General features: G+C 35.8%; 1 protein-coding gene across 4 annotated transcripts in view; it reads right to left on the reverse strand.

Annotated features, from left to right (window-relative positions):
- Positions 1-21229, reverse strand: part of PRKG2 (protein kinase cGMP-dependent 2) — a 91164-nt gene continuing 69935 nt past the window's right edge. For all 4 annotated transcript variants that reach the window (XM_045858270.1, XM_045858269.1, XM_045858268.1 and 1 more), the window contains 5 exons: positions 18224-18387; positions 12976-13098; positions 7234-7296; positions 3850-3916; positions 1-1966 (listed from right to left, as the gene is read on the reverse strand). In XM_045858270.1, the coding sequence (XP_045714226.1) occupies positions 1871-1966; positions 3850-3916; positions 7234-7296; positions 12976-13098; positions 18224-18387 (513 nt within the window). In that variant the 3' untranslated portion in view covers positions 1-1870. The remainder of the gene's footprint in view (positions 1967-3849; positions 3917-7233; positions 7297-12975; positions 13099-18223; positions 18388-21229) is intronic.

The raw sequence follows: 21229 nt of genomic DNA on the forward strand, positions 1-21229 counted from the left end.
TGTAGTAAACTAAGTTAGTTTTTATTTGTATATATGCAAGTCTTTCTTGAATTACAACTCTTGATCTCTTTTAAGAATATCATTGCTATTATAACTGTACAATTTTAATATCGACCCAATACATAAATTACCTACATTTTGGTGAGTAATTTAAAAATATATACATGGAAAAACATACAGTGCTTACAAACCAAATGCAAATAAAAATCTTTTAAAAATCTTAGAAATTCATTAAGCAGGTTATGTTTATCCTATTAAAAATGTTTTTTCTATGTACAATACATAATCTTTAAAAATACTACTCCAGGAAACAAAATTTCTTTGGTTTAGCAAAAGGATTCTAAATGTGGAAATTCAATTTGTTAAGGATGCACCTTCTTGTGTGGCGCTTCTCTCATCTGGTTTAACCTTTAGGAAGCATATAGCTGACTCTCTCTGAATGGAGAAAATATGGGTGGGGTGTGGGTAGAAGATGCTGGTCCCATAGGAAATTTGGATATGAAAATATAGCCAGAAGTTTGAATAGTGTACTAACTTAATGGTATTTTTACTCTCCCAGGTAAAAAAGATACAGAGAAAGTCTGCTTCCTATCTGTTTTGAAAGGAGGATGAGGAAGTGATCCTGGCTGATACACAGAGACATTTCCTAGTACAGTTCTTGGGTACTGCCAGCCCAAGCTATTAAACTACTCTATTGGTTATTTGGAAGACTGTGTGGAGGAGACAGGAGGAGGGCAGATGCTAGATGACCCTTTCACTTCTAAAGTCCCAACATTCTCTAGCACCTTGCCTGCCATAACAATCTAATGTCTACAGTGATTACAGTGCATCAACATTTACCAATGGGATCTTCATTAAATATTAACTGTGCTTAATCTTTACTCTTGGTTTATTAATAGCAACAATCACAGGAGAGGATGAAATATCTCAGAGTTTCCAAGTCAGCAACCTTACCTATCAGACTTTACTTTCCTTAACATTTAATGGGAAGGAAAAGCCTTCACCATTTTCTTCCCTCATGATTTCTACTTTGATTGTAAAAATACTTAATCTATAAGATAAAACCTTTTCAAAAGCCCATTACACAATTCTACATTAAAACCACCTTTAACAAAGCTTTGAAAAGTCTCCAAGTTATCACAGTTGGTCACAGAAGAACAAAAAGTACTTTTTGCTTTGTTTATTTTTTAAGTTCTTCAATAGAATATATTTACCTTGTTGGATTAATGAAGTCATTTATTTTAGGGAGTCACAGGCTAATTCCCTTTCCCCAGACTAACATCAGAAGCACATTAACCCATTTCTAAGTTGAATGCATGTAAAAGTCAACAGCCTCTTTTGACTCCCAAGATTTCTGCAAACTGTTCATTTTAGATGCCATAATGCTTACATGGAGCTGTTGAGAGCAGCTGAAATCTTCCAAAATTCACCTTTCTTCTTGAAACCATTTGCATGACTGAGTTGTTCATGGGCAAGACACTATGAAACCTTATTAGGACTCCAAGGAGAGGGATATGATGGGGATAGGGCAATAGATTGCAGAGAACACTGCACCCCTTCTACAAAAATGGTTCTGACTGTGAAGAGAATAGAATAGCCTTCAACACTTGAGAAAAACAAAAACAAAACAAAAAAAAAACCCAGATACATGAATAACTCACAGCATCTAAATAAGACATTATAATTCAGAACCACCTCTGTACCTACTATCATCCACCCCAGCTCATGGGCAGGGATTTCTTTTCCCAGTGGTCTTCCAAAAGATATACTAATACTCCAAAGAGAGAAATCATCAGTACTGGATTATTGGTGCTCCCAGTCCTCTTCTGTAGTAGACAGGCAGTCTTCATCTTTTTTTTTTTTCCTTCTGTCAGAAGTCTTTATCCCAGCCTGACAGCTCATCTGGAGGCACTCCCTTTTCAGGAGGATACTTATCGAAGTAGCTGTGATCTGTGGGTCCACTGAGCTAATGGGGAAAGGATTAAAGCAAAGGTGAGGATGATGTTGACTGAGCATGCTCTTCTATTCGGGTGATGCTTTCCATGTCTGACCACCAACGTTAAACTGCGACTACTGGTAAGTTACATATAAGGAAAAGGTGACCAATTGTCATTTCTGAGTCATATTCTCAGCCTCATGAGATCTCCCCTTTGGACCAAATGGGTCAGGTCGCTGGATTACATGCAGTAGAAGCTACCTGGCCTTTTACTTCTAAAAGAAAAAATGACAGCAGATACTTTAAAAAAGAAAAATTTTCCAGAATCCTCCTTCCAATTGATAAAAGTTTCTTACCAACCTTGAATTTTTTATGGTTAATTGACTATATAAAATTTCCAGAATGCCAAACAAAGGAACAATTCAAAATATTAATGACTCTTGAAAGAGTGAAATGACTCTTTTGCAAATTATGTGGTTTTCAAGTCTTTACTTTCCAACAAATGTAAGAAGTATCTAATTGAATTATCAGCTGACAGATCATTAAAAATACTATTTATGATAGATCATAATGTGTTTTGGGGAGAGTGGGAAGATCACTCAGAGGTGTTCAAAGAGCCATTGCTGTTATAAAACCCTCCACTCTCACGTATTTATGTATGTGAACAAAACTCTTACCACTTGCATCTACATAATTTTTAAAATGAATAAAATTGATGTGGCATCTGAGTCCATTTTTAAATAAATAAAATTTATCCACAGGCACATTAAATATTATCTTTACAAAAACTGTTTAATAACACCTCCAAAATTTTATAATACATTTATGTTGTTTGATACTGAATGCTATAAAAGTATAATTATAACTGAATCCAGAAGAAATATTTGTGTTGCCAAAGAAATTCTATTGTCACAGAAATTTTAAAATTTATAAAATTATAATTGAAAGGTATTTAAAGAACAATTGACTAAAGACTGCCAAACATAAAAATATTTTATATTAGAATGACATTTTGAAAGAAAATGGAATGGTGATACGGAAATATAAATTCAGAGAGAAAAAGGTACGATGTAATTTTCTATCTGTGTTTTTCAATGTCTGATTGGTATCAAATCTCAGTGATACTTATGTTACATTGGACATTTTCAAAGGGGTAAAGTAACAGCAGCGGATTACTTTAAAACTTCAATTATTTCCAGCCCTCTGGAAATTATATTCTCCACAACAACTTAAACGTATGAAAAAATTCAGAGGTCAATCTAAAAATACACAAGGGGAGACACAGGTCTCCGAAATCCTCTAGTGAGAGCACAGCATGACATCTGCAGGGTGTTGACCCAGGTCATTCTTGGGTCATCCTTCCCCCTAAGTTCACAAATGTTCTGCTTTCTCTAGAGCTGTCTGTCCAACCAGCCGCATGGGGTGACCAAGAACTTGAAGTGCAGCTAGTCCAAACTGATGTGCTGAGAGTGTAACCACTTGGGGCTGTGAAAACTTAGTATAAAAAAATAACAGTGATACCTCATTAATATTTTATGTTCATTATCTATTGAAATTATAACATTTTGGATATTAATTAAAATTAATTTCACCTATTTCTTTTCACCTTGTTTAACATGACTACTAGACAATTTCAAATAACCTGCATGGTTCATACTATATTTCTAGAGCCATCTGTCAGCCTAACACACTGACAACATGAGATCTTAGATTTATATGTAATTGATTCCTGAGAGCTGAGCTAATGCCCACTAAACAGGTAATACCATTTAGTCCCTGTAATCACAACTGTTATGGCATTTTGACTTAATTTTAAAAAACTATTTAAAAAATCTGAAACCTGTCACACAAACATACACATCCTTAAAATCTGTTTACAAAAAATTATGAGGGTAATACAGTAGATACCATACCTCTCTTCGTAAAGGTGATGGAAGGTTCCGAGCTTTCAGTCCCTCCCAATTAAAACCATTTAACCACCTGAGAAATGAGGAAAGTACAGAGAAATATTACTTGCCTGAAAACTATTAGCATGCCAGCTATCTGTCAATCCAATTTGTTGTCTGCTCCCTGACAGCAATGTGGTCAGTGTGCTAGCTGTCTGGTCTCACACTAAACCCCTGCCCACTAACCTCACAGCAGCACTTACCACTCCCCAGTAATGAGCCTAGATTTCCCTTTTGTTCCACTCCTTGTTCCACACCAAGGCTGACATCTGGAGAATGGCAATAGGGGACAGCATGGGACAGAGGGTGGTGAGGTGTGATACTGAAGGCAAGGGAGACTTTAGGAGGCTGTCGCACTCCCCTGTCCTGGACCACACCAGAAACGAGGCCCTTCCACCCTTCTCAATCTCCTTCACCCCTGCTGTTGGTGTTGGTTCAGTCCTTGACTGGATTTCCCATTCCAAGTCTAAGCTTAGCAAGAGAAAAAGTACAAAAACCAGAAAGGGCTGGTTCTAGTACATTCCATTTCAGGTTTTATTCTTAACCCAAAATGCCATTTTGGTATAAGCTGCTGAGACACTAGACAAAGAGTGGAAGTCAGACAGCAACCCAGCTGTGCAGCTTCCCCATCCTTGCTAGAAACCACAGGCGTCCTCTCCTTGATCCACCCATCAGCTTCTTTGCACAGACTGATGTTCCATTTTTAGGGATTTCTAGGCTCACAGTTCTGTGGATTCTTTTCCTTTACCACCAAACACTGCCACAATTCCTTTTAATATATTTTACAATGCTCTCTTCCCAGAAGTGACTTCATAAATATTAATAAAAATCATTACTGTGACTGTACTGAATCAAAGAGCCTATGCATTTCTTGCTGAGTACTTGTTACAACTTGACTTGTGGCAATATTTACTTAACACGAGTGGCTATTCACTTAGCACTTGGCCTTTTGACACTAACCACACTTTAAGTGATGTGAGTGCCAGCATGCACTCATGTGCAAAAAATATTCACCAAAGAAATATTAGCAGCAACAGCACATAAATTGCTTCTTCATTTTTGGGAGATTTGTAGAAGCTAGTTTTGAAAGTAATTTTAAAGACTAGAAATATTAAAGGTCATGTGAAGACACTCAAAACAAATTATCTCTCTACCTAGCAGGAAAGATTTAATTGTACCCTACAAGTATATTATCTCTTTTTTTCAGAAGGGTGTTGGGAGACACAATTGGTGCCTAGTTTGTAAGTTAGCTCACAAATAGGGAAGGGAGGAATTCTATTTTTAGGGAAGATGATTTAAGACAGAATGGGCAAACATATAACAATGTGCCATGTTTTACTGTATTGTTTTAAATGCAAAGTTAAAGGGAATAGTTCTCTAAGAAAAATATAAAAGTTTTTTAGAGAAGAATAGTGAAGTCTGATGACAAATTTTTAAGTTTTTTTTTTTAATTCCAAGAGCATACTGGGTAGATAGCTATAAACTTTGGGGACTTATAGAAGGTTTTGGAATGCTCCTATTTGAAGGCAGAGAGATCTATTCTTCAGGCCTCCTTGTGCCAACTTTTTATCTTAAAAACACTATGAAATTAGCATAAAATAATGTTTGATGCCTCTGAGCTCACCACAAATCACTGTGTAAATCTGGCACTTCTTAGTAGTGAACTCTACCCTACACATTGTAATCTGACTATCCAGACATATTGCAAAAAACATCCCGCCTGTTCAAAAGCATGGGCAAATTAATCCCTACAGGGAAGAAAATTAAAAATTCTTCATTACCCTGCTGAGGTGAGAAAATTCTCTGGCATTAATTTGTATGCACACCCAATCACAATTTGACAGCTACATTTAAATGAGCCTCAAGTAAATAAGAAGTACAAAATAAAACTGGAGCCAATTAACAATGCTATCACTCTATTTCCCAATTACCCCAACGAATAACACGAAGATGCTTCTATAATGAAGTAAATGAGGAAATATATTAAAAGGATAACTTTAATTGATGGGGCACTTGTTTGTTCCATATGAATGGTGTATTTATGTGTCCTGTTATAATGAGATAAGATATTGTGGTAACAGCTTGTAGGAAGAAAGATAAACTGGAACCTAAGACAAATAATAAACTTTACACTGAAGGCAATCCTAAAGATGACAAAGAACAACAAAATACTCTAAACATTTTCATGTTTATAAAACCCACAGATGTGTGTATCTCTCTCTCTCCCTCCCTCTCTCCTTCCCTAATACACCCTTCAGGCAGAGCCCACTCTGAATTGACAATGTTGAATACATGGCTTTATTTCAAGAAAACTCATGAATAGATAGAGCAGGGCTGGCAGCTGCACTGCCAATGTTTGGAAAATGAGCAGTGCTTCTACCCAGCAGCATCTCTCCCTTTATTCTCACACTGTATTGATGCACCCTTAATTCTTCAGTAAAAATAATCCAGAGAGGAATGCAATACTGAGAGGTGTTTTCATTTCTGAAAGTGAACACGTCAGTGTGCTCAAAGGTTTTCAATAATGAAATTCTCACGTTTGTTTTTTGTACTAGCAATAGGTGGTATATTATATGTGCAAATCATAAGCAAAATTAAAACATCTTGGGGATTGCGGGATTTAATTAGCCATTGATTTGAAAAAACAATCCTGAAGGCTTCAACTTCCATATATGTAACAAATTAAGAAAGGATATCTTACAGAAATTATCTGTGGTTCTAAATGACAAATTCAGAAATTCACAGAACTGAAAAGGTTCATGTTAGATTACTGCATAGAGACAAAAGATTGAAGTTTTGTGGAAATCAGTGTACTTCACCCAAAAATGTAAAATACAACATGAGGTTTCAGATTTTGAAATGCTGGTTGAAGAAAAATTATATTTAATATTAATATATAATATTAATAAAAAACCAAAATGCAATACTATTTAGTGGCTAACTTAGCTCAGCTATTCTCTTGAATACTGAGAACAATAACTACATTTTACTTTAATCACAAATCAAATGTGAAAATTAGAACAATCCATTTATAGACTCCAAGTTGATATTTTAAATAACAATTAAGATAGCAGTGGATAAAAATTAAGTTGTTATAACTTGAAGATGTGATTTTATAACTTGTTTTAAACTTCATCTATTCTTGATATGAATTTCCAGATCTAGAGAAGTCATTTTGAGATTGATTATTGTGACGGAATCTAGTAAAATACAAATTAAATATAAAGCACCAAAAAGCTAAAAACTGAGAGTCTGTAAAGAAATCCTTATGGTTTACTGAGAGAAGCTTCAAGATCACCATCATTTTCTATAAATTTTTATATGTTTCTGGACAAAGAAGTAATTATGTACCTGTGTTTCTTAATGTCATGGATTCCATTCTTCAGATTTCCCAGCCTTTCTGTTGGGTTTTGCCTAAAATGATAATATTTTTAAAACAGTTTATAATAACTATGCTTGAGTAAATTTTAAATTAAAATTTAACATTTCTTTATTCATTCATTCATTTACTCAATAATATTCACAGACTAGGCATTGAAGTAGAGGGAGATAAAAAACACATGCCCCTCTCTAGGGAAGCCACAGTCAAATTAGAGTTAGAAATATATATCCATATATATCTATAATTATATCTGTAATTAACTACATCTATATGTCTATCTATACTTTTATACCTTCTAGTGCTTTAAATGTACCAGAGATAAATATGTAAAAGAACAGGATAGGGCTACCTTACGAACTCTGCTGAGAAAATCAGGGAAAGCTGTAGGTAATCATTTATATCTCACCTGTAAGCACTCACAAATTTCTGTTGGCAACCCATAGCTAGGTTTCATGTTCTATATTAGAAAGTTTTTAATGCTTTAAAAAATGTTGAAATGTGTGAAAAACAGCAACAACATTCAAACAAAATTACATAACTCTTCTGTTCTCCAATAAGCTATTTTTAGTAGTAAATAGAAATTTGGAGTGATTTAAAATAAAGCCAGGGCATGCTCCAAGATGGCAGTGTAGGAAGAACCTGAACTCATTTCTTCCCATGAACACATGAAATCTACAACTACATATGGAACAATTCTCTCTGAAAAAAGACCTGAAAAGTAGCTTAACAACTCTCTCACAACATATGGTAAAAGGGCCACATCAAAGTGGGTAGGAGACACAGAGACACAGTCTCACCCAAAACTCTACCCCTAGTATGGCAACTGACAATCAGGAGGGATCTCAAAAATCCAAATCTTCTTCCTGAGGAACAAGGGGTTGATACCCAACATCAGTCAGCCCAACCCTTGGGAGCCTCAATGGAGAGATGAACCCCCAAAATGTTTAGCTCTGAAAATAAACAAGGCTCACATTTAGGAGGCTTAAAGGGCTGTAGGGAACTGATATATTTCTGTTAAGGGCTGGCACACAGACTCATTTACCCCAGGACCAGTACAAAAGTAGCAATTTGAAAAGTGCATAGGCTATATACATAAAGGAAATGCATTTGCTAATCTTAAAGTGTCCACTGGAGAGGCAGGGGCCTGTTGAGACTCTCTCTGGATGGAGGTGCTGTCAGGTGCCATTTTTGCACTCTCCCTCTACCTTGACAGTGCCAGAGAGCACACCTTACTCCAAAGCTTTCCTGCAGCCAGACAAAAGCCAGCAGGTGAGTCCTGGCCCCACACTCTCCCACTACTTGCTAAAAACAGCAGGCATGTGTGGTCCACCCAGGGGACACATTAGACCAGATAGGCTTAATAGATATTTACAGGAAACACCATCCACAAGCAGCAGGATACACATTCTTCCCAAATGCACATGGAATATTCTACAGGATGGATCATATGGTTGGGCACAAAACAAGTCTCAATAAATTTAGAGAAGACTGAAATCATATCAAGCATCTTTTCTGACCACAGTGGTATGAAACTAGAAACCAAGTACAAGAAGAAAACTGGAAAAATTATAAATATGTGGAGATGAAACAATATACTACTGAACAACCAATGGGTCAATGAGGAAATTCAAATAAAAATCAAAAAATATCTTGAGACAAATGAAAATGGAAATACAACTTACCAAAATCTAGAAACTGATTTTCAGGAAAATCAGTTCTAAGAGAGAAAATCATAGTGATACAGGCCTGCCTCAAGAAACAAAACAATCCCAAATAAATAATCTAACTTTACACCCAAAGGAACTATCAAAAGAAGAACAAAGCCAAAAGTTAGTAGGAAGACGGAAACAATAAAGATCAGAGAAAAAAACAAAAACAAAGACAATGAAATAGAGACTAAAAAGACAATAGAAAAGATCAACAAAACTAAGCTCTGGTTCTATGAAAAGATGAAGATGACAAATCTTTAGCTAGGTTCTACAAGATAAAAAGAAAAAGAGCTCAAATAATTAAAAATCATAAATGGAAAGAGAAGCTATAATTGATACCACAGAAATGAAAAGAATCTTAAGACTGCTATGAACAATTATACAGCAACAAATTACATACTTAGAAGAAATAGACAAATTCCAAGAAACATATAATATTCCAAGACTGAATCACACAAAAAAAGAAAATCTGAATAAACTGGTCATTAATAAGAGGATCAATTAGTAAACAAAACCTCTCAATAAACAAAAGCCCAGGCCCAAATGGCTTCAAAGGTGAACTCTACTAATTGTTTCAAAAGATGATGTAATACCTATACTTCTCAAACTCTTTCAATAAATTGAAGAGAAGGGAATACTTCCCAACTCATTTTATGAACCCAGTATTACCCTGATACCAAAACCAGACAAGGACACACATACATAAAAGTTATAGGCCAATATCCCTGATGAACATAGATGTAAAAATCCTCAACAACGTATTAGCAAACAAAACATGCACCATGATCAGGTAGTATTTATTCCAGTGATGCAAAGATGGTTTAACATCTGCAAGTCAATCAATGTGAAATACCACATTAACAGAATGAAGGACAAAAATCATATGATCATCTCAACAGATGCAGAAAAAGCACTGGACAGAATTCAATATCCATTTATGATAAAAACCCTAAAAAGAATTAAATATAGAGAGAATGTACCTGAACATAATAAAGACCATATGTGACAAGCCTACAGCTAACATCATATTCAATGGTGAAAAGCTTTAAGTTTTTCCTCTAAGATCAGGAACAAGACAAGGATGTCTGCTCTTGCCACTTTTATTCAACATAGTACTAGAAGTCCTAGCCATAGTAATTAAGCAAGGAAGAAAATACCTCCACATTGAAACAAGAGAAGGAAAACTGTCACTATTCATGGATGATGTAATTTCATATACAGAACCCCCCTCATGAGTCCACCAAAAAACCTGTTAGAACTAATAAACAAATTCAGTAAAGTTGAAGGGTACAAAATCAATATAATAAAGATCGGAATGGAATAAATAAAACAGAGATTAAAATTTTTCTTATGTTTCTATATACTAATAACAAACTATTAGAAAGAGAAATTAAGAAAATCCCATTTACAATTTCATGAAAAAGAATAAAATATCTTAGGAATAAGTTTAATCAAGAAGATGAAAGACCTGTACACTGAAAACTATAAGACATTGATAACATAAATTAAAGAAGACACAAATGAAAAGATATTCTGTGCTCATGAATTAGAAAAATTAATATTGTTAAAATATCTATATTACACATAGCCATCTATAGACTCAATGCAATCCCTGTCAAAATCCTAAGGGCATTTTTACAGAAATACAACGAACAAGCCTAAAATGTGTATGGAACCACAAAAGACCCCAAATAACTAAAGCAATATTGAGAAAGAACACAACTAGAGGCATCACGCTTCCTAATTTCAAGCTATATTACAAAGCTATTGTTAACAAAACAGCATGGGATTGGCATAAAAAAAGACATATAGAACAATGGAACAGAACAGAAAGCTCAGAAATAGACCCATGTGTATATATGGACAATTTATAACAGAGGAGGCAAGGGAAAGGACAGTCTCTTTAATAAATGGTGTTGGGAAAACTGGATAGCCACAATGCAAAAGAATGAAACTAGACCACTATCTTTCATCATACATACACACACACAAAATAACTCAAAATGGATTAAAGACTTGAATCTAAGACCTGAAATCCTCAATCTCCTAAAAGAAAAAAAAACATAGGAAGTAAGCTCCTTGACATTACTCTTGGTGATGGTTTTTTAGATATGACTTCAAAAACAAAAACAACAAATGCAACAATAAGTGGAACTACATCAAACTAAAAAGCTTTTGCACAGAAAACAAAACCATCAACAAAATGAAAAGGCATCTTACTGAATGGGATAAAATATTTGCAAATCATATATCTGATAAGGAGTTAACATCCAAAATATATAAAGAATTCATACAACTCAATAGCAAAAGGAACAAACAAAAATCCAATTAAAATGGGCAGAAGATCTAAATAGACACTTTTTTTCCAAAGAAGACATACAGATGGCCTACAGGTACACGAAAAAAGTGTTCAATATAATTAATCATCAGGGAAATGCACATCAAAACCACAATGTAATTTCATCTCATACCTATTAGAATGGCTATCATCAAAAAGTCAACAAATAATTATTAGCAAGGATGTAGAAAAAAGAGAACCCTTGTACATACATTGTTGTTAGAGATGTAAATTGGTGCAATCATTATGAAAAACAATATGAGTTTCCTCAAAATATTAAAAATGGAATTATAATATGATCCAGAAATTTCATTTCTGGGTATTTATCTGAAGAAGGTCAAAACACTAATTCAAAAAGACATATGCACCTTTATGTTTATTGCAATATTATTTACAATAAACAAACTATGAAAACCATCTAAGTGTTCATCAATGGATAAGTGGATAAAGAAGATGTGAGATAGACAGACAGACAGACAGACATAAAAATGAAATATTTGAAATGTTACCATTTATAACAACATGTATGGACCCTGAAGGTATTAGGCCAAGTGAAATAAGTCCAACAGAGAAAGACAAATACTGTAGGATGTCACTTATATATGGAATCTAAAAGAAAACAAATAAACAAACAAAACATAACTCGTAGCTTCAGAGAACACAACATCAGTTGCCAGTGGGGAGGTGAAGTGGAGATGGACAAAATGGGTGAAGGGGGCCAGAAGGTACAAACTTCCCATTATATAATAAATAAGTCATGGTGATGTGATTTACAGCACAGTGACTATAGTCAATAATATTGTAGTGCATATTTAAAAGCTGCCAAGAAAGTAAATCTTAAAAGTTCTCATCACAAAAAGAAAAAAAAATTGTAATTTTGTATGGTGATGGATAGTAACTAAACTTATTGTGGTAATCATTCTGTAGAGTATACAAATATCGAATCATTGCATTATACATGTGAAACTCATATAATATTATATGTCAATTATATCTCAATAAAAATAATAATAAAATAAGCCCTGGCTGGTGTGGCTCAGTGAATTGAGCACTGGACTGTGAAGCAAAGAATTGTCTGTTCGATTCCTAGTCAGGGCACATGTCTGGGTTGCAGGCCAGGTCCCCAATAGGGGACACATGAGGGGCAACCACACATTGATGTTTCTCTCTCTCTCCCTTTCTCTCTCCCTTCCCTTCTCTCTAAAAATAAATAAATAAAATATTAAAAAAATAATATTAACATAAAATAAATCCAGAGGAATACTTTTTAAAAAACTGAAGCTTGAAAGAAGGCATACAGTAACACTTTATCATCACTGCTGATTTTCTTTTAAAGTAATAGGATTATATATTAATTATCCTTTTATTAAAGTGAGGTTTGTGGTTCCATTTTGCTTTATAATGGATAAAGATGATTTCTGAAGCAACCTGAAAATTTTAAATCTCTTTTATATTATAAGTAGGTACTGTGATTCTAAAACATAAGGTAAACTCAAACTCCCAGCACAGACTGCAAAACAGAAGATGCTTTTATTTTAAATAAATTTAGCTACAGATAAAAGTAAAAGGAAAAAAGGTAAACATACACCTAATTTAAAATATGTGAAAACAAACAAAAAACCTTTCCACTTCCCCCAGAAACAAGAGGTTTCTGTCATTCTCACCTGCAAAGTCTCCTAATCAAATCCTCTGGTCGTCTTGTTATTTTTCTGGGAAAATCCATTTTTTCAATTCCTTTGAGAATCAAATTGTAGGTCATCATTTGGTCAATCCCAGAAAAGGGTGGGCTAGGGAAAAAACAGAACAGAACACTGGGACCAGGGTCTGAGACACATTTATAACTAAGTTTGTGCTTTCCTTTCTCCCTCCTTCCCTCCCTCCCTCCCTAACTCTTCCCCCTCTCTCATTAGTTGTCTCATGACAAATCTGGAAACATGGCAGAAAAAATCATTTCATTAATTTCACATCACTTAACAATTTACATACATACATATTTACACATACAAGTAATTTGTCAGATGGTGATAATTACTAAAAAGAAAAATAAAGAGAGGGACAGAAAATGACAGAGAGAGGTGCAATTTTTTTAGACAGAATAGAAACAAGAAGCCTCTCTCAAGTTGACAGTGGAGCAGAAGTAAGAATGAAGACAAGGAGTGAATGACCATCTGTGGTCAGAGGATTCTAAGACAGCAAGTATAAAGGCCATGAGTCAGGAAAACCTGGAGCAATGAGGATGACATTGTTGCTAGTGGAGTGAGCAAGCAGGAGAAAGGGATGTAAGGGATGGTCACAATATTTTACAGATCTAGTAGGCTATGGTAAGGACCTGGGAATATGCTTTGAGTCAAATGATCTGATTTCCAGAAGCCAGAGTAAGCAGAAACTCTGATGGTGATAGCCATGGATGAAGAAAGGCCTAGTAGCCCAGATTGGGACAGTAGTGGTGAAGATGGTGGGATGTGGCTGGATTCTGGATTTATTTAGACAGTTAAACCAACAGGATTCACTGATGAGGTGAATGTGGCATATGGTAGATAGAATTTAAGAATGATGATCAAGTCTTTTGACCTACAGAATGGAGCTAACATTGACTAAGAGAAGACTAGTGTAGGGAGGGGGTTTAGGAGTGCAGAGCAGGTTATGAGGAATCAAGAGTTATGTTCAGAACATGAAATAGAGATGCTAAGCAGGCAGTTGAATTTATGAGTCTCACATTTGTGGAAGAGGTTAGGGCTGGAGGTATGACTCTGAGGAGTCATCAGACAGGATTTATGACCATGGAACTTGATGATATCACCCAGGGAGTGAGTAGATGGAACAGAGATCAGGAACTGAAGTGGCCCAATAATGAGAGGTCAGAATGATAAGAAGGACTTAGCAATCAAGACTGAGATGGAGCCAGCAGTGTGGGAAAATGAACGGGGAAAGGAAAGTCCTGTGAAGAGGGTATTTTAAGAAAAGTGTTGCTAAGATGAGTAAGTAAGCACTGGGAGTTAATTTAAATAATATTTTAATGAATATACTTTGCTTTTATAAACACTTTAATATCTATTTTCTTATGTCCTTTAACATTTGAAAAATAAAGATGATTTTCATTAACTATTCTCTGTTTCTTGGTCATGCTTGAGACCTTTTTGATATTGAGAATCCCTATCCTTGGTAATAAACTTGTAATAAGGTTAGTGCACTAACTGTTAAATAACCTGTGTTTTGCTTGTGAATAAAAAGAGGTAGAAAACAAAAATATTGCTCTAATATTTTCAACTCTTTTATATATTTAAAAATATATTATATTTTGGTTTGGTTTTATTTTTTAATTATTTTTTCATTTTCATTTACTTCCTGACTGTAGAATTCAGGGCATTTAAAAAAGATGAAGGAAATAGACATACAAGTCCAGGAAGCACAGAGAATCCCAAACATGAGAAACCAAAAGAGGACCACACCAAGACACATCATGATTAAAACACCAAAAGTTAAAGACAAAGACAAAATCTTAAAAGCAGCAAGAGAAAAGCAGGTATTTACCTACAAAAGAGTTTCCATAAGACTGTCAGCTGACTTCTCCAAAGAAATTTTGTAGGCTAGAATTGACTGGCAAGAAGTATTCAAAGTGATGAAAAGCAAAGACCTACAACCCAGATCACTCTATCTAGCAAAGCTGTCATTTAGAATGGAAGGGCAGATAAAGTGCTTCCCAGACAAGGAAAAGCTAAAGGAGTAATCATCACCAAGCCATTATTATATAAAATGTTAATGGGACTTATTTAAGGAAAAGAATATCAAAACTATGAACATTAAAATTACAATAAATTCACAACTATAAACTAAATCTAAAAAACAAATAAGCCAACAAGCAGACAGAAACAGAATCATAGATACAGAGATCATTTTAAGGGTTATCAGTTAGAAGGGGAAGCGGGATAATGAAGAAAAAAGTACAGAAATTAAGAAGTATAAATTGATAGGTACAGAATAGACAGGGGGATGTTAAGAACAGTACAGGAATTAGAGAAGCCAAAGAACTTAGAGTTATGATCCATGGACCTGAACAATGGTGGGGGGATTGCTTGAGGGAGTGAGGGGTAGAAGGGAGCGAAGGGGAAAAATTGGGAAACTGTAACAGCATGATCAATAAAATATACCTAAAAAATAAAAATAACTTTTCTTGTGCCCTGCCCTGAAAACTTTTACAAAAACAATTTTTCAACTTTTTTCATGACACCTCAAACCACCTTAGTAACTCCAAGATAGTTTTTTTTTTTATTTATTTGCCTTTCCTTATTCCCTCATTTTATTTCCCTACACCTTTAATAATTATCCCAGCTGGTGAAAATGGAAATGTTTATTCTCTAGTTACCTACAGAAACCATCATGTATCTCTTAGAAATACAGTGAACAAAATTTTTCAAGGATGAGAACACAAATTCACGAAGTAGAATTCCTTGTGTCACCAGACCTTAAGCAACTTTCTCTCTGAATGACAATCTGGATGTTTTTCTCTTCTTTCCTTCAAAATCTTAAGCAATGAATATTTGGGATTGATTACAGATAATATAAAATAATCCTTCACATCTGTTTGCATGTTGACAAGGATGTAGAATGTAGTCACAGGTAACCTAACACTGAAATTTGTAGTGTAAAAAGTTCGAGGAGATTCTGAGTGTTAAGTATGGGTTAAGACTTGAATTTCCATCAATGATGGGCTCATTCCAGTGTTTTCTTATGCCATTCCATTATGCAAATCCTCCCTGAAATTAAGACTGAGAACACTTGGTTATAAAGGTTTATGAGGATGATCAAATCAGTTAATGAAAAGTGGAGGCACAAAACTGGGAGGAGAACTGATCAGAATCCAGTGGCCATGTCCATGTGTGGTACTGCCTGACAAGTATGCAGGGAAAATGCAGCACATTCAGAGCTAGCAGACCTGGGATCAAATCCCCAATCTTAGGCAGGTAGCTCACTTCCCTGGTACTCTAATCTATGAAATTTAAATTACAGAATAATAATAAATATTTAAATTATGAAAAATAATAAAAATTCCTGTTTTCATTTCTACACAAGTTTGTGAAAACTAACCCAGATAATATACCTGTAAGTGCTCTGTAAACTGTAAGATGCTTTACAAATATGAGTTAATATTACATATAGCCTACATCTGTATGTGGGTGCATGTGCATGCATATAAATATGTATGTGCATGCATGTTGAATATTTGGAATCTTGGATTCATTAATGTAGCCCTTTAATTTCTTTAAGAATGACAATTCAATTCTGACTGCTAAAACCCCTGCTGTGTCAGCTCTCTATTAATTAGCACCTCCAGAAAGCAGTTGACAAGGGAAATAGAGTTTAATTCCAGCAATGTTGCTTTCTCTTAGCATTTCTGATTAATGTGTTCTAGGGAAGATAAAAGAACATAGCTAAATTTAGTTTAATTTATCAATGAATTTAACTGAAACATGATTTTCTCAATTATATATATATATATATATATATATATATATATATATATATATATATATATGGAGAAACAATAACATAGCCTATAATTTCAATTCCTTTTCTTATTCTTATTCTGGATTCTCAAAACCTGCACATTCTTAATATGGTATTGTTACAGGGTGCAGCCAAGAGGGGGGATCCCAAATAGGCATTTGAAATGGGGTCCAGAACTCAAGGTGTCCAGGAAATTTTAAGGTGTCTTCACCTCTTCCCCCACAGGTGTGAGTTGGGAGAAGGGGCACACAGAGCAAGAACATGCAGGGCAGCTTTGCAGCTAATCCATGGCATGGTCATTTAACATACCTATAGCCTTTGGCTGGTTGCTTAAATATGCTAAATAGCTATGGCCAGGCTCAAGGCCAGGGGGATGGAAAGGGATCTCCCCCCAAGATGGGACTGCGGGGCAGGTCCCCTGAGTTACAGCGCCTGCGTGGGAGCTCGGAGAAGATTGGCTCCAGGACATGGTGTCACACCTGCCCAGACCCACGATGGCGACCAGAAAAGCTGGAGAAGACAGCAGATTGAGGGCAAGTGTGCCCGAGTGTAGGAGGAGTCGGAAATGGGGCTGCAGAAGAAGATTGGCGCGGAGATTTAAACCCAGACATGGCAGCCATTGGGGGAGAACCACGCAGCCTGGACAGAGTGGGGACTCTCCCTTCCCGCAGCTCTGGTAGAATGGGGACTCCCGTGGCCCTGAGAGAGAAGACCACATGCCTTTGCCAGAGTGGGGACCCCCACAACTTTAGAAGGGGGAACCACCACCGGATTTTGGAAAAAACCCCGGAGACTCAGCTGAGGGTGCTGGGAACCCAGGAAGGTCTCCCAGTCGAGATGGAGGACTAACTGGGAAGAACCAGAGGACTGCCTGAGCTGTGGACTTCTATTTCCTTTCCTGAGATACGGTACTCTGGACTGGGCAAAGGAGGAAGGAAGGAAGGACGGTGTCTGTTTGTGGGTCTTTTAAGGGACTTTAGGATTTTTTGATAAAGACATTAGGTCACTACTTTAAGTTTGTATAGCATTAAATAAACATTTCCTTTCCTTTTCACGAATCTCTGGCATTGAGAGACGTCTTTCCTCGGGCAGCGGACATGACGGACCTGGGGGCTTTTTTTTCAATAATAGTATATCGTCCCAGGCCCCCCTTGTTTGTTCTGTTACAGTATCTATAATAATAGACGTTGCCATTTTAGGTAAACCATAGAGTTCTTTACTCCTTTATTTTACCCTCCTGAGTCTTTTCTCCACATTATAAAGTAGCAAGAATACCATATGTAAAATGATGTAAAGAGGAAAAGTCATCACATTAAACTTTAAATTATATACATATAATTTCTATCATTAGTTACTTATTTTTGCACTTCTCTGAAGAAGAGGCTGAACACAACATGAAGGACTTACTTGCCCGTTAGGAGCTCATAAACTAGGATTCCCAGGGACCAAAAATCCACACTGAAGTCATGGCCTTTGTTGAGAATGACTTCTGGAGCTACATACTCTGGGGTCCCACAGAATGTCCATGTTTTCTGTCCAGATCCTATTTTCTTAGCAAATCCAAAGTCAACCTGGAAAACAATGTCAAAAAATTTTCAGACACAATAAAACTCATGTTCCTTTTTAATAGTCCCCCTAACTTCTCCAGTTTTCTTTCTACACTCTCACCCTTCCTTCACACACCACACACACACCCCCTTGTTTATTCTTTTACAGGGCCCAGCATAAATCTAATTACACTGGAGAAAGTTCTGTGAACAAACTTCTATACCCACAGCCCTTAGAGGAATGCTTTGGCAAGGGAAGAACAGAAAAACACACGTGAAGCAGCTCAGGGCCAGAGGGACGAACATAATTTTCAAATCAATGGTGGTGCTCATTGGGAAGAGAACAGAAGGGTGAAATAATGGACTTAAAAGCTCCATTATATATAGAAGAAAAAATAATAACATAATTGAGAGTTTGGGAAAGGACTATTGTTGAGAAGAAGAGACATTTAAAATTCTTTACAGTCTCTCTTTTTTTAAGATTTTATTTACTTATTTTTAAAGAAGGAAAGGGAGGAAGAAAGAGGGAGAGAAACAACAATGTGTGGTTGCCTCTCAAGTGCCCCCCACCAGGGACCTGGCCTGCAACCCAGGCATGTACCCTGACTGGGAATCAAACCATGACCCTTTGGTTCCCAAGCCAGCACTCAATCCACTAAGCCTCACCAGCCAGGGCTCTACAGTCTTTGCTACCCTCCTCTGTCCTTTCAGAATAGGCCACTCCACTTTTCTGAGACTCTATTCAATGAACTCTGCACAGAAAAGAGACAGGAAAGAAGGCTGGAGCAACAGAAGACCCGCACACTGAATTGAGGCAGTATATATGGCTTACTGACACCCTGCCCTGCAAAACAAACAGTTAATTTCCTTCCATGGGGGGTTATTTAGCACATACTTTTTATCTCCAATACCTACTGATATTATTAATAAAATGCTCTCCACCTCCCTGAAGTAAACAGACACACAAATTATACCTGGGTTTCAACATGCACATTTTAATAGCTTCATTACCCACACTCTCTCAATAGTATGGTAATGATCTTGGCTAAACCCCTAAATAAGTAAGATTAGCATATCAAAATAGGACCTTACCTAGGAAAGTATGTGTTAGTGAACTATAAAATTCATCCCTCATTTATTTATTCAAATGCTAAAAATACTCACTTTTACCTTAAGTAAACCTTTTAGACATTTAAGTTTTTACTAATGCTTTTTAGCATTTATCACACAACAGCAATGATTTCCTTCTTAGAAAAAGGGAATTGAAACAACCTAATTTGAAGTGGGATTTTATTGCTTTCTTTTACCTACATAGAATGATTTACAAGGATTAGAATGGATAGCTGGGGATATTAAGAAATTAAAATCTATAACCAGTTGAGATTGGAGTATCTGCTTATTCCTCAGAGAAAGAACCATTATGAAAATCCTAGCTAATTTTACAAAGACTAAAATTTAAGAGACAAGAAAGCAATGCTTATAATTGCATTTTTAATGCATGTGTATGTGGAAATATATTTTGTTATAACAGCTTTTCACTCATTTTTTCATTGCACTTTTTTCCTTTTAAGAATGATTGTAAATTTATTAGATGTTTAGGAGAGTTCTTCTAGTTCTAAAAGTTGTAAATTTTAATTTGAATAGCTGGAGTTTTCTTGTAATATTTGCATGTACAAGAGACAACCAATCGATGTTTCTTTCTTTCTCTCTGTTCCTTCCCCATCTCTAAAAAATCAATAGGCATGTCCTCAGGTGAGGATTAAGGGGAAAAAAAAGGTGGCGGACCAAAGAGGTGGCAATAATTTTAAGATTCATGAAAAATTACTACTTCTTTATCGCCTTTGATTTTATCAACCTTGGTCTAATCTATTTGGTCAGAGGAAACTGATGCTCAGACCTACCCAGTCATGTGCCTAATATGCCAAGATATTCTGATGGCAAATTCTATATATTTTCTATAAAAATTCACACTGCCTCTGTGTTGTACCACCATGGCTAGCACCACAAAGCCTGTCTTTTTTTTTAACCCTATCCCTTCTAGGCAACAGAAATATAAGCTCTTTCCTTTATTTATTCAGCAAACATTTATTAAACACCACTAGGTACCAAGCACCAGGATAGAGACCAAACCCCAGTTCTCTTTGAACTTATATTTAAAAGAAAGAGAACAGGCATAAAAAATCTACCATACATACTAATGTCAGATGGTGACATACAGTATGAAAAAACATACAGAAGAATTAGCTACAGAAAGAGATCTGAACTGTACTTTATTTAAACAGGATGATCAGGAAAAACTTCTCTGAGGAGGTAGCATTTGAGGACATTTGAGCAGAGGTCTGAGTAAGCTAAGAGAGCTCAGTAAACATCTGAGCAAGAGTGATTCTGTCAGAGGAAGAGCTAGCACATAGCCCCTGGCCTTTGAGAACATGCATGGCAAGTTCAACACAGACAAGAAGGCCAGTGTGGCTGGGCCATAGGTAGTGATCTGGTAAACCACAGAAAGAATTTTAGATTTTTTTTTTCTAAGAGGCCATTAGAGGATTAAGTGAAGGGTTACGCAAGGCCTGACTAATGTTTTTTAAAGGGATATTCTAGAAGACAAGAAAATACATATCCCTTTTAAAAGTTCTACTAGTAAACTGAGCTTTCAAGAATCTCTGGAGAAGCTGCACATAGGTTTTTTTTTTCTCCATTAAATCCCCATTAAGTATCCAAAGATTTGAATAAACCAGAAGGTTTTAAGTTGTTTCTAAATCTGTAGTGGTGAGGGCATCGTTCTGTAATAGAAAAATTAGCACTGTGGCTTACAGGAGCTGGAGTCCAGTAAGTATTAGCTTTTTCCGAGAAGTTTCTCTCTGGGTCA

This window comes from Phyllostomus hastatus, unplaced genomic scaffold, assembly GCF_019186645.2.
Source record: "Phyllostomus hastatus isolate PE091 unplaced genomic scaffold, TTU_PhHast_1.1 phas_scaffold_1674, whole genome shotgun sequence".
Classification (NCBI taxonomy): Eukaryota; Metazoa; Chordata; class Mammalia; order Chiroptera; family Phyllostomidae; genus Phyllostomus; species Phyllostomus hastatus.